The following is a 15,059-nucleotide window of genomic DNA, read 5'->3' on the forward strand; positions in this document are numbered from 1 at the left end:
GTGCTGACAGCTCAGATCCTGCAGCCTGCTTCAGATTCTGTCTCTCTTTCTGCCCCTCCCCCACTTGTGCTCTCTCTGTCTCTAAAATAGATATTGACCTGTAGTTTTCTTTTCTTTGGTATCCTTACCTGGCTTTGGTATCAGGGTAATTCTGGCCTCCTCTTCAATTTTTGAAAGAGTTTCAGAAGAACTGTTGTTAATTCTTTCAGTGTTTGGTAAAATTCACCAGTGAAACCATCTGATCTCTGCTTTTCTTTATTACGAGGTTTTTGATTATTGATTCAGTCTCCTTACTCATTGGTCTGTTCAGATTTTCTGTTTCTACATGATTCAGTCTTGGCAACTTATATGTTTTCAGGAATTTGTCTTATTTATTCTAGGTGGTCAAGTTTGTTGGCAATAGTATTAATAGTACTCTCTTATAATCCTTTGTATTTCTATAGTATCAGTTGTAATGTCTCCTCTTTCATTTATAATTTATTTATTTGGGTCTTCTGTCTGTCTTTCTTAGGACAGCTAAACATTTTTATTTATCTTTCCAAAGAACCAGTTCTTAGTTTTGTTAATCTTTTCTATTGTTATCCTATTCTCCATTTATTTCTGCTTTAGTCTTTATTATTTCCTTCCTTCTGCTAACTTTGGTCTTAGTTCTTTTTTTTCCCCTAGTTCCATGATGTGTATAGTTAGGTTGTTTATTTGAGATTTTTCTATTTTTCTATGTATGAGTTTTTCAATATAAGCTTCTGTCTTAAAACTGCATTTGCTGCATACTAAAAATTTTGATATGTTGTGTTTCCATTTTCGTTTGTCCTAAGATACTTTTTCATTTCCCTTTTGATTCTCTCTTTTATCCATTGGTTATTCTAAAGTGTACTGTTTAATTTCCATGTATTTGTGAATTTTCCAGCTTTCCTTTTGTTAATGGTTTGTACTTTTATACCATTGTGATAAGAAATGATACTCTGTATGATTTTTCTTTTTTCTTTTTTTTTTTGACTTGTTTTATTTTTTATTTTTTAAAATTTACATCCAAATTAGTTACCTTATAGTGCAACAATGATTTCAGGAGTAGATTCCTTAGTGCCCTTTACCCATTTAGCCCATCTGCCCTCCCACAACCCCTCCAGTAACCCTCAGTTTGTTCTCCATATTTACGAGTCTCTCTGTTTTGTCCCCCTCCCTGTTTTTATGTTATTTTTGTTTCCCTTCCCTTACATTCCTCTGTTTTGTCTCTTAAAGTCCTCATATGAGTGAAGTCATATGATTTTTGTCTTTCTCTGACTGACTAATTTCACTTAGCATAATACCCTCCAGTTCCATCCACATAGTTGCAAATGGCAAGATTTCATTCTTTTTGATTGCCGAGTAATACTCCATTCTATATATATATATATATACCACATCTTCTTTATCCATTCATCCATCGATGGACATTTGGGCTCTTTCCACACTTTGGCTATTGTTGATAGTGCTGCTATAAACATGGGGGTGCATGTGTCCCTTCAAAACAGCACACCTGTATCCTGTGGATAAATGCCTAGTAGTGCAATTGCTGGGTCGTAGGGTAGTTTTATTTTTAGTTTTTTGAGGAACCTCCATACTGTTCTCCAGAGTGGCTGCACCAGCTTGCATTGCCACCAACAATGCAAAAGAGATCCTCTTTCTCCGCATCCTCGCCAACATCTATTGTTGCCTGAGTTGTTAATATAAGCCATTCTGACAGGTGTCAGGTGGTATCTCATTGTGGTTTTGATTTGTATTTCCCTGATGATGAGTGATGTGGAGCATTTTTTTCATGTGTCAGTTGGCCATCTGGATGTCTTCTTTGGAGAAGTGTCTATTCATGCCTTTTGCCCATATCTTCACTGGATTATTTGTTTTTGGGTGTTGAGTTTGATAAGTTCTTTATAGATTTTGGCTACTAACCCTTTATCTGATACGTTGTTTGCAAATATCTTCTCCCATTCTGTCGGTTGCCTTTCAGTTTTGCTGATTGTTTCCTTCGCTGTGCAGAAGCTTTTTATTTTGACGAGGTCCCAGTAGTTCATTTTTGCTTTTGTTTCCCTTGCCTCCAGAGACAAGTTGAGTAAGAAGTTGCTGTGGCCAAGGTCAAAGAGGTTTTTGCCTGCTTTCTCCTCGAGGATTTTGATGGCTTCCTGTCTTATATTGAGGTCTTTCATCCATTTTGAGTTTATTTTTGTGTCTGGTGTAAGAAAGTGGTCCAGGTTCATTCTTCTGCATGTCGCTGTCCAGTTTTCCCAGCACCACTTGCTGAAGAGACCGTCTTTATTCCATTGGATATTCTTTCCTGCTTTGCCAAAGATTAGTTGGCCATACGTTTGTGGGTCCATTTCTGGGTTTTCTATTCTGTTCCATTGATCTGAGTGTCTGTTCTTGTGCCAGTACCATACTGTCTTGATGATCGCAGCTTTGTAGTATAGCTTGAAGTCTGGGATTATGATGCCTCCTGCTTTGGTTTTCTTTTTCAAGATTGCTTTGGCTATTCAGGGTCTTTTCTGGTTCCATACAAATTTTAGGATTATTTGTTCTAGTTCTGTGAAGAATGCTCATGTTATTTTGATAGGAATTGTATTGAATATGTAGATTGCTTTGGGTAGTATTGACATTTTAACAATATTTGTTCTTCCTATCCAGGAGCATGGAATGTTTTTCCATTTTTTGGAAATGGAAATTATCCATTGGTTAATTTTGGTGTCATCTTCAATTTCTTTCATAAGCTTTTTATAGTTTTCAGTGTATAGATTTTCCACATCTTTGGTTAGATTTATTCCTAGGTATTTTGTGGTTTTTAGTGCAATTGTAAATGGAATCGACTCCTTGATTTCTCTTTCTGTTGCTTTATTGTTGCTGTATAGGAATGCAGCCGATTTCTGTGCATTGATTTTATATCCTGCAACTTTGCTGAATTCATGAATCAGTTCTAGCAGGTTTTTCATGGAACCTTTTGGATTTTCCATATAGAGTATCATGTCATCTGCGAAGAGTGAAAGTTTAACCTCCTCCTAGCCGATTTGGATGCCTTTTATTTCTTTGTGTTGTCTGATTGATACTCTGTATGATTTGAATCATCTTAAATTTGTTAAGACTTGTTCTGTGGTCTAACATATAATATATTCTAATTAATGTACTATGTGTGCTGAAAATAATGTGTATTCTGCTATTGTTGGCTAGAATGTTCTGTATAATTCTGTTTGGTCTAGTGTGTTGTCCAAATCCTATTTGTTTTTTTGTTTTTTGTTTTGTAGTTGTTCTTGTTGTTTTATCAATTCTCTGTATGGATGATCTTTTCATTGTTGACAGTGGGTATTAAGTTCCCTAAATACTATTGTATTGTTGTTTATTTCTCTTTTTAGTTCTATTAGTATTTGTTTATATACTTAGTTGATCCAATGTTGGGTGCACAAATATTTACATTTATTATATCTTCTTGAGGATTGATCCATTTATCATTTCATAATGATCTTCTTTGTCTCCCTTGTAGGCAACATATTACTAAATCTTGTTTTTTAATTCATTCAGTCATTCTCTGTTTCTTGATTGGAGAATTTAATCCATTTATGTTAAAGTAATTATTGATAAGTAAGGACTTACTATTGCCATTTGTTTTCTTATTATTTTGTAAACACTTTATTCCTTGCTTCTTGCTGTCTTCTTTTGTGAGTTGATGGTTGACTCCTTTATCCTAATCTTTTGTAGAACTAGTATAGATTTTTCTTCACCATGAGACTTACATAAAATATCTTACATGTTTTTTTAGCCTGATAGCAACTTTAATTTGATAGTATACATAAACGTTACATTTTTACTTCTCTCCCCCTCACATTTTAGATTATTGATGTGGCAGTTTTTGTACTTTTTACATGTCCAAATTATTGCAGTTATGGTTATTTTAAATACATTTACTTTTTAAGTTTTAATTTTTTTTTTAACATTTATTTATTTTTTAGAGACAGAGAGAGACAGAGCATGAGCAGGGGAGGGGCAGAGAGAGAGGGAGACACAGAATCCAAAGCAGGCTCCAGGCTCCAAGGCATCAGCACAGAGCCTGACACTGGGCTCAAACTCATGAACCATGAAATCATGACCTGAGGTGAAGTCGGACACTTAACCGACTGAGCCACCCAGGCACCCCTACTTTTTAACTTTTAAACTAGAGTTGTAAGTGAATTACATACTACCATTACAATTGAAGAGACTATGACTTTGGCTGTATATTTACCATTACTGGTGAGTTTTGTGCATCCTCTTGTTTCCACTTGAGAATGTCCTTATTAGCATTCTTGTAAGGCAGGCCTAGTGATAATGAACTCCCTCAGCTTTTGTTTGTTCAGGAAAATCTTTATCTTTCCTTTGCCAGCTATAGTATTCTTGGTTGACAGATTTTTTTTCTGTTAACATTTTGAATAAATTATCCTATTCTTTCCTGGCATACAAAGTAGACCTTATTTTTTTTTAATTTTTAAATGTTTATTTATTTTTGAGAAAGAGGAAGACAGAGCACAAGCAGGGGAGGAGCAGAGAGTGAAGGAGACAAAGAATCCAAAGCAGGCTCCGGGTTCTGAGCTGTCAGCACAGAGCCCGATGCGGCTCAAACTCACAAACTGCCAGATCATGACCTGAGCCAAAGTCAGGCACTTAACCGACTGAGCCACCCAGGCACCCCCAAAGTAGAACTTATTTTTTTAAACCAGCCTAAAGTCTTATGGAAGTTCCTTAGTATGTGATATGCTTTTCTCTTGCTGCTTTCAAACTCTTTGTCTTTAACTTTTAAAAACATAATTATAATGTGTTTCAGTGTAGCCCTTTTCAAGTTCAACCCATTTGGGGTCCTTTGGGCCTCATCAATCTGGATGTCCATTTCTCTCCCCATGTCTGGGAACTTTTCAGCCATAATTGCTATAAATATACTTTTTGTCCTTTATCTCTGTCCTTCTTGGATTCCCATAATGTATATATTGTTTCTGTTGATGGTATTCCATAAGTCCTATAGGCTTATGTTCTTTCTTTCTTTCATTCTTTCCTTTTCTGACTGGTTACTTAATGACCTATCTTATAGTTCACTAATTCTTTCTTCTTGGTTGAGTCTGGTGTTGAAGCTGTCTATTGAATTCTTTGGGTCAGTCACTATGTTATTCAGCTCAAGGAATTCTGTTTGTTTGTTTTTGATAGTTTCTATTTCTTTGTTCATGCACTGTTTTCTTAATTTTGTTTAGGGCCTGTGTTCTTGTGGTTCCCTAAACTTCTTTGAGAGGATTATTCTGAATTCTTGGTCAGACAGTCCATAGATCTCCATTCGTTTAAAGTCATTATTAGAGTTTAATTAGTTTCCTTTGATAGTATCTTTTTTTACCTGATTCCTTGCATTAGTATCTGCACATTTGAGTAAGGGGCCTCCTCTTCCAGACTTTATAGGTTTACTTTGGCAACAGTAATCATCCATCAGTCAACTCAGCTTGGTGTTCTGCATAGGTAATCTGGTAGTGTCCTTGCAGGTGGGGCGCTATTAGGGTCTCTATTTGGTTAAGGCCACACTGCTTGAGCTCTGAGGTTAGTGGAGAGGGGTTACTGTTGGCTGGAAACAGTCAGATAGTACTACTCGCTTGATTTCTTGACTGAGTGCAGTAGGATAGGCTTTGTGGTTGCCTGAGTGTTCTGGTTAGGCTTCCTAGTCAGGTGGGACTGGGTGCTGTAACTCAGCAGTTGGGCAGGCCTGTAAATTTGCTTCCCCATCTGGGTGGGGCTATAGAACAGGTTCCATGGTTGGTGTGGTCAAGCCTTCCAATTTTAATATATTATTCTAGCCCTTTTTCCTAAGTAAACTTGCTTTTATGGTTTTAAATTTTTTTTAATTATTTGAGAAACTTAAAAATTAATATTTAACATAAGTTTCATGTTAAAACAGAAAGATATTTCCCCATAGGCTATAAATATTACAGGACTAATTACTATATTTATATTTATATCCACCAATCTATATATTTATGCTAGAATCCTGGTATAAACTGAAAATATCTATTTATGAAATTGTTTAATTAAAGGCTTTTCCTTTTTTATAGCTTTCTGTCAAAAATATAAAAACTTAAAAAATTTTTAATGCATGTGAAAGTATTCGTGAAAAATAATTTTAATAAAAATGCATATCCCATTTTTTTAAAAGTATGTTTTGCTATTTAAGGACAAAGACTAATTTGGAATGATTTCACTTATAGATCAAAACAATTTTCATTTGAAAATGGTTTGTGATACACAAATTTAAAAAATTATAGCATGATTGTTGTAAATTATGTTTACAAATTTAACATGAATGGCTAATGCATTGTTTTACAAATGTGATATTTAAATGTCAAATAGGTGAAAATGCTTTCAGTTATCATTTATAGGCATATAATTATTACCCATCTCTCAGAAATGGCTTTTGGTTACAGGGAACCCAGTGCCAGAAATTACATGGCACAAAGATGGACAGCTCCTCCAGGAAGATGACACCCATCACATTATGTCTGGTGGCCGCTTTCTTAAAATTACTAAGGCTCAAGTATCACACACTGGAAGATATGCATGTTTGGCTTCTAACACAGCTGGCGACAAGAGCAAAAGTTTCAGTCTTAATGTGTTGGGTAGGTACAATCAGTGCTTCAAATCTTGAAGAATCAAACATGAAGGTCTGCTGACTTCTTTTCTTTTTCTGCTTAATGTTTCTACCATAGAATTTCATTATTTAAGGAGGACTAGTGGTTGTGTACATTTGCTGTTTTTCTTTAATTCATTCATTCATTCATAGATTTATTCATCACATTAAAAATACCACCTATGTTCCAGGCACTGTGTTTTGTGCTAGGGACACAACTGTGGAAAAGACAGATGCTAAAAACATAGTGGTAAAAGATAAAATATATGCTGGTCAAAGAGAAATAGGTCAACAGTACAAGGGGCTCAATCTGATATATTTTATCCTTTCTTTATGAGACTCTGCCATTATTGGTAATTGTCTATCTTATAGTCTTTGTGGACTAGGAATTATGAGAAACTATACATTCAAAGTTATGCTTATGTCTCAGGCATGACATTAAAATAGATTCTTAATTTCTGTTCATGTCTTGAAATTTAAAATACACCACCTAAATGTATTATATTTGATTACATATATCAAAATACTTTTTATTGTACTAGAATCAACTGACCTACATTTGAGTATGCAAAGTTTTGCAATTTTTGTTTGTTTTTGTAGTTATTGCCTAGACTCTTTTGGGAAACATAGTCTCGTACATAGGAAACTCCCATACAGGATACTACCCTCTTGTAGCTTACAGCCTAATTAAGTAGAAGAGATATGTGTGCAAGAAAAATTAAATCAAAATAGTGGATAATGTATAAGTGTCAAATGAATAGTATATATAGATAATACATAAAAAATAAACTCCAAAATGTAGAACCCCTTTTACCTTGTAAAGGATTTAGCCCCAGCCCCTGACAGAGCATTGAATAACAGATACATGGATAAGTATGAATGGGAGTTCATGAGCCAGTTGCCTGTTAACGCACCTGTTCTTTCTCACACCCATAAGTGTATGAAAGGCAAATGTTCAGCCCTGGATTTCCTCTCCTGCAGTACATTCACTGCTTCTCTCAGAGCTTTAAGTTCCTGGTGCCTCCCTCCTTTTACCACTGATTCATTTCCCAATATAACTCATGTCCAAATTCTATACTGTGTCCTCTCTGGAAACCCAATTTAATATTCTCTCCAGTTCCTTGCTGTAACTGAAATCTGACTCTTCCCAAGAGACACTAGCTCCCTGGAGATTCTGGCCAATCTCCACTGTCTCCAAGTATCCCAAGTCATACTATCTGATTGTGCCCTCCAGTCCTCACTTCCTAGTTACTTACCAGTTTCTTGTCATTCTTCCTCATTCATTGAGGGCTAAGGGATCTGAATCAAAGACTTCTTTTCCACCATCTTCATAAAGATGAGGCTGTTTAGTGTGTACATTTCAACTTCCAGTCTACTCAGCCATAATTCAGTGTCCTTACCCTTTCTTTTCCCAGAGGATGAGGTATCTTCTTGTTCACAGTTACTACCTACACGTATGCCTTTAACTCTGTATCTTCCACCTTACTTGATAAGTTAGCCATTCCCATCACCCACCTTACCTACAGCTTCACCTCCTACTGCCTCCATCACTTCATATTGTAACTATTCCGTGTCTACTGCTTGTCCCATTTTCCCCATGCCATGCTTCATGCTGTTGTGGCAAAGATTATCCTGTTGCTAGATCCAAAAAATATGTTTCAGTCCTTTCTTAATGTCTTAGACATTAGTTATCACTTTTTCCTTGGCAGTGTTCTTCCCTAGTTATCCTTGCACACTTTCTGTTGCTCCTTTTCTCTCTCTTTTATGGACTTTTACATAATCCATCTCTCAAAAATTAGGTCCCTTAGCATTTTGTCTTTCTTCACTGCTTATTTTACTCTAATATTGTCTTCAAATAATAAGCCTAATTCCCATGAGCTTATTTATCATCTCCTATAGACTGGTGTCTTTTTTTAAAAAAAATTTAATCTTTATTTATTTTTGAAAGACAGAGACAGAACTCAGTGGGGGAGGGATAGAGAGAGCGGGGAAACAGAATCTGAAGCAGGCTCCAGGCTCTGAACTGTCAGCACAGAGCTCGACTCAGAGCTTGAACTCACCACAAGATCATGACCTGAGCCAAAGTCAGATGCTTAACCTACTGAGCCACCCAGGCGCCCCAGACTGGTGTCTTTCTTAACCCATACCTGCAACCCAGATCTTTCTTCCAAGTTTGGATTTCTATATGCAATTACTTGTTGGACAAGTCTACCTGGAATCCTCATGGGCACTTAAAATTCAAGATATTCAGAACTGAACAAACTGTCTTCCCCTCCTAAATGAGCACATCTTTCCATATTTTATATTTATGTTGCTTCACTGCAGTTTACCTACGTTCCCAAGCAAGAAAACTAGAAGTCATCTTTGATTCAGCTTAGTCACCAAATTCTGTCATCAAGGCACACCAGTTAACTTTCTAAATTTTTTCTTTAGTCCCTCCTTCCTCTTTATGCCTCCCTTTCATTCAGTCTCTCATTATCTTTTACAGAACAAATGTACCTATCTCCATTATCCTTGCTTCCAACATTGATCCCCTTGAATCCATCTTCTATATATTCCCTTCTTGCTCCTCACTATGCTCCCAATATCCTCCTTCTTTCTACTAGTCTCCCTTCTTTCTCTTACTAACCACCACTAATCCTTGAAGACTCACTTTGAAATCTCCTTCAGGAGGGCTTCCATTATGCCATTTCGAAGTTCTCAATCTTTTCATGTAGAATAACAAAAATAATCAATTATTTCTCTGTTAATAAATGGAATTACACAAATAAGTACAGTGAAATTTAGAAATTCACAAATAAGGGTCTACAGCCATACCACCCTGAACAAGCCCGATGTTGTCTGATCTCGATAGCTAAGCAGGGTCGGGCCTGGATAGTACTTGGATGGGAGAAAATTCACAAATAAGGGCATTTCTAAACATATTTCTTTCATCACATTTTAAATCTTTTTCAGTATCCCCTACAATTGCTGGTATTGACAGTGATGGTGGCCCTGAAGATGTCACCGTTATCCTTAACAGCCCCACATCTTTGGTCTGTGAAGCTTATTCATATCCTCCAGCCACCATCACCTGGTTTAAGAATGGAACACCTTTAGAATCCAACCGAAATATTCGTATTCTTCCAGGTAATTAGTTTACTTAGATGCCCAAGATACACTTATGCCATCTGCTATTGTAGAAAAAGAATCATTGGTTAATTTTAATAAAAGTGATTATGACTTAGTTATGCTATTCTATTGCTATTTTAATTTTTAAATTATTTGTATATATCTTGTAACCTAAAGCAAAATTACTTTTTGAAAGGCCAGTAAAATATGTAAATAAAGGGCAAATCAATAAATACCACGATGCTATTAATTGCTAAAATATAATGTGAAATACCAAAAAGAGTAGAAATTCACTTCTTGCTGAATTGAACTTTGAAAGAGAATTAGTATTTAGATTGAGAGAGTTTGTTTATTTCTCTTTAATACCTGCCAAAATGTATAAAAATACAAAGAATGGAAAAGTATTATCACTGGTTTTAAGAAATTTAGTTTTATGTGGAAGGGAGATAAGATGTATAAAAGTTAATTAACAACATGAATTCATGAATAATAATGGATTATGAATAGTCATGGAGATTGATAAATGAGATAATGACAGATGTTATAAAAATTTAAAAGATAGAATGGCCACTGTGGGCCAAAGTGGTCAGGAAATGCTTTGTTGCATTTGGAACTTGAACTAACCCTTAAGGAAAAATATAGAATTGTGTTGGCTGGAAATAAGAGATTTCAGATCCATCTGGATGACTGGTGTGGAAATGGTACAAAGTGAGAATGGCACATAGATATACAAAAGGCCTATCTATGCGCAAGTAATAATCTATAAACACCCCACCTCCCACTTGAGTGGAGGTGTGTGTGTGTGTGTGTGTGTGTGTGTGTGTGTGTGTGTGTGTGGCAGGGAGGGAGGTGGATAGGAGAAAAGGTCAGGAAGGAACATTGGGGTCATGTTTTGAATGCCTGGACTAGTGTTTTAACTTTATACTTTAGTCAATTGAGAACCAATGAAGATTTTTAAGGAGAATGGTACCATAATACAAACCGAGTTTTAGCAAGATCAGTCTCTACTGATAGGCCAAGTAGGTGAGAGGAAGATGACTAAAGCAGAAGACCTATTTATGAAGAGAGTGAAACAAAGACCTTAGCCAAAGTGTGTACAGGGGCATGGGAGGGTCAGGATGAGCATGAGAGTCATTACCACAGAGGATCACCGAGGACTTACTGACTCCTCACCCACTATGCAGTGCCCATGTATATTGTAGTTTGTCCTGTGTCACATGTCTATTACAGAATTGGCACATAGAAAAAGAAATATGTTAATTGTGAGAGCTAAAACCCCTGATAGTTTGTGCATATTCTGTTGCTACTGTGACTTCAGAGGTTCTTTGGTGTTCCATGCTTTTTCAGGAGGTAGGACTCTGCAGATCCTAAATGCACAGGAGGACAATGCTGGAAGATACTCTTGTATAGCCACTAATGAAGCAGGGGAAATGATAAAGCACTATGAAGTGAAGGTCTACAGTAAGTCCTGAAAAAACACTACATTTCATATTTTCCTCAAGTTTTCTAACTTTTTCGATACTGTTTTTTATTATGGGTTCATAATTATTTATACTCATCATTAAAGCTTGTTGTCTATGCAGTTTCCTTCATTAAGATGGAAGTTGAATTAACATTGTACCCATGACCTTAATTGCTTAAAGATATGAAGAGCCCATTCAGTCTGCTCACTAACCTCTTGTTGGAGAACTTTTCAGTGGTACTTCCTTATGTTTCTGTTTTTCCTTCTGAAAACCCTCTGGGCTGAGTTATAGTACTTTCATACACAAAATTGTTATTTAAATACACACACACACACACACACACACACACACACATTCTAATCAATAGCTTAAGATGAGTTTATCAATGACTTTGGGCTGATCCACTGTACTTTGACCTGTACATAAAAAGCAAATCAAATCCTGGGGCACCTGGGTGGCTCAGTCAGTTAAGCATCTGACTTTGGCTCAGGTCATGATCTCATGGTTTGTGAGTTCAAGCCCTGCATTGGGCTCTGTGCTGACAGCTCAGAGCCTGCTTTAGATTCTCTGTCTCCTCATCTCTCTGCTCCCTCCCCAGATTGGACTCTGTCTCTCAAAACAAATAAACACTAAAAAAAAAAAAAAAAAAGACAGCAAATCCTACCATTAACAGGGCCTACATTTCAGGATTTTCGTTTTGTTTTTGTTTTTAAAAAGGAAGAGAATCTTTCTGATTGTCTTTTATTCTTTGAATCAGCTCCTTTAATGACTGACAAAATACATTTTATGGGTCATGCTTGGACTGTGTCTGGGGACCTGGAAAAATGAAAGTAATGGTTCTGTGAAGCAATGGTTCTAATTAGACTCATTGGCAGTATTCAAATGAAAGGAAGAAGATATTTTCCTTCACATTTCCTTCACATCTGAATGCTACCATTTCATAAGATGCACTCTTGGGTCCATGGGGGAAGAAGAGCATAGCAAATCCCTCAGTTATTTCCTTGTTTTCTTAAGTAATTGTCGGTGTAATTTCCATGATAGTCCATGTATATAAAAGAACCAGTGCTTACTCTAAGAATATTCATTTTTTCATGCAGTTCCACCCATCATCAATAAAGGGGACCTACTGGGGCCAGGTCTTTCCCCTAAAGAAGTGAAGATCAAAGTAAACAATACGCTGACTTTGGAATGTGAAGCTTACGCGATTCCGTCTGCCTCTCTCAGCTGGTACAAGGATGGACAGGCCAGTCACACATTTTTTTTTTCCTTTGCGAATAGTTTCTTAAAAATAAAAAATGACCAATTAAGTTTAAAAAAAAAAAAGGGAAAAAACAGGCACCAGTAACTCAGAGAATCAATGTCACCTTATAACCAGCACAATCCCATGCTCCCAGAATATAAAACTGTTAAGAAATTGAACCATTTCAACAATCTTAGCACTATTCCATCACAAGAAAGTTTGAAGGATTGTTTTTGTGGACATTAGCAGTCATCTATAAAACTCCAGCCACTTTCCCACTGAGGAACAGTTTTTGTGTTCTGTGGCTTTACAGCATAAGCAAACTTTGTAGAGAAGAAACAGAACAGTGCTAAGCCAAATTAAAATGATATAACAAGGGTACTAAGTTTATTCAGAGTTTTCTCTGAAGACCTTTAATTCTTTTACAAAAGGTAACCTGTTTTACATTATAAGAGGAAGAAAAATAGCTAACTGTGATGATTAAGTGCCCAATTCAGTTAACTAGGGGCAATGAGAAACTATAAATAATGACACTTCCTTCCATTATGTGATCTGACTTTCAGACTATACATCCTCATTTCTCATTCAACTTCTTTTCTTCCATGCATGTTTTAAAGATAAATGTGCTAGTGTTTTGACACCAAAATAGACTCTTTTTTTGGCTGTTGTTAACACTGTGCTTAATAGAGATGTGGCATAACTAAGCTGCTGTTTGTCCTGTTATACACATAATCAACCAAATGGTCAGTTAAATTCCAGCTGTAGAAGTTCAAGTCAGAGTTATTATTTAAGATGCAGACAGATATAGCTTTTTTTTTTCAGATCACAGAGATTTTGCAATACTGGCAGTGAGAAAAAAAAATTGTCTCTTATAAAGTAAGCAGCTTCATCTGGAAGCCGTTGGAGAGGAAAAATATGGAATTCCCACCATGTTCTGTTTATAGTGTCTTTTCTGACTGCAAGTACACTTCATGGTACAATATCAATTCTAGATGAGTTTGCTTGGAAACAATTCCTTTCTCCTTTGAAATCTTATTATTTTGTTTTTAATTTTATCTAGAACCTTTTTATTTTTTTTAGTTACAACGCATGCACACACATACACACACAAACACATACCCATGTAAACATTGACTAAAGACTAGAATCGTGCCAGGAATGAGGCATTTTCATTTCTTTAAATATCATAATGAATGGTTAATTTACAGTTCCAAATCCAGACTCTGAAATTGATCCAGTTATGATGCTTTAGTTAAACTGCTAAATTTTTCAGGGTTTACCATTGGTTCTCTAAAATGTGTGCCCCCCAAAATACCAGTTTTTGTTTTCCATATCCTTTCTTCTTTCATTCTTCAGATAAGCAGCACTACTTCAGTAAAACAGCACTTTTGAGAAAATACACCAAACACATTGGTCATGTTAGCCACAATAAGTTTTAATAGAATCTTTGAGTTATTTATTCATGCCTTAAAGGGTTTTTTAGCATAGAAAATTTAAATTATATTATTTTTATTTAAGTGATATAATGTTAATAATGATTTAGTTCCCAAATTATTTATTGAGTGCATACTATTTCCTGGGCACGATTTAGATTCAGGGGATACAGCTATGAAGGAAACAGACAAAAGTCTCTCCTCGTGTGAAGTTTGGGGAGACAAACACTAAATAAACAAACCAGTGCAGCATATAATGTGCCAGATGGGGTAAATGTTATGGAGAAAATTCAGTCAGGAAGAAGAATAGTAAATATGCTCTCTTATTTATGTAGGGAAGACCTCACTGATAAGGTGATATTTGAGCAGAAACTCAAAGAAAATGCAGGAAGCAGACATAAAATACCTGAGGGGAAGATATTCTAAAGTAGATAGAATAGCAAGGACAAACATCCTGAGGCATTTTGGCTGAAGTGCAGTGATCCATGGGAGCACAGCAGTTGTGAGCAAAAGATTAATGGGGAGACAGATCATACTGCCTTGTAGACCAGTGGGCTTTTATTCTGGTAGGAAGTTACTGGAAAATTTTGAACACAAGAGCAATATGATCTGACTTAAGGTTTTAAAAGGGTTACATTGGCTTATATTGAGAGAAAATAGAAAGAGTGGTCCAGAGGGGAGATGGTGATTACTTGGACAAAGGTGGTAGCAGGATGTGAGGGAAAACTGTAAAACAAAGATGAGTCCAAGATTTTGCATAAGATCAATAGGAGAGCGAGTTTAGATAGATAAGCGGTCCGAGGATTAAGCCTCAGGGACTCCAACATTTAGAGGTTGTGGGGCAGAGAGTGAAGTCCCCCAAAAGATAGGAGGGGGGGAAAGTTTTTCAAAATGAACACAAATTAAATAAAAACTGAGAGAACTGACCAGTAAATTTAGCAACACGGATGTCATTGGTGATTCTGACCATGTCATTTTGGTCAAGTGGAGACTGTAAAAGTCTTATTGGAATAGATTCAAGAAAAGATGCATAGAAATGGAGACAGCATATGTAGAAAACATTTTAAAGTCATTGGCTATAAAGGGGAGTAGAAAAATGTGGAGTTAGGCTACATTATAAAGAGATTTTTTTTAATGGGGAAAATTTTAGTATGTTGTATGCG

At 36.1% G+C, this 15,059-nt stretch overlaps 1 protein-coding gene across 1 annotated transcript in view; it reads left to right on the forward strand.

The window, feature by feature from the left end:
• HMCN1 (hemicentin 1) overlaps positions 1–15,059 on the forward strand; it is a 465,916-nt gene that overhangs the window by 338,946 nt on the left and 111,911 nt on the right. Inside the window, exons 49-52 of the mRNA XM_047077306.1 lie at positions 6,447–6,638; positions 9,605–9,778; positions 11,108–11,221; positions 12,321–12,466. Coding sequence (XP_046933262.1) covers positions 6,447–6,638; positions 9,605–9,778; positions 11,108–11,221; positions 12,321–12,466 — 626 coding nt within the window. The remainder of the gene's footprint in view (positions 1–6,446; positions 6,639–9,604; positions 9,779–11,107; positions 11,222–12,320; positions 12,467–15,059) is intronic.

The sequence above is a fragment of the Lynx rufus genome, unplaced genomic scaffold (assembly GCF_022079265.1).
Source record: "Lynx rufus isolate CCGP_SWC_20201006 ecotype Redwood Valley unplaced genomic scaffold, mLynRuf1.p SCAF_15, whole genome shotgun sequence".
NCBI lineage: Eukaryota > Metazoa > Chordata > Mammalia > Carnivora > Felidae > Lynx > Lynx rufus.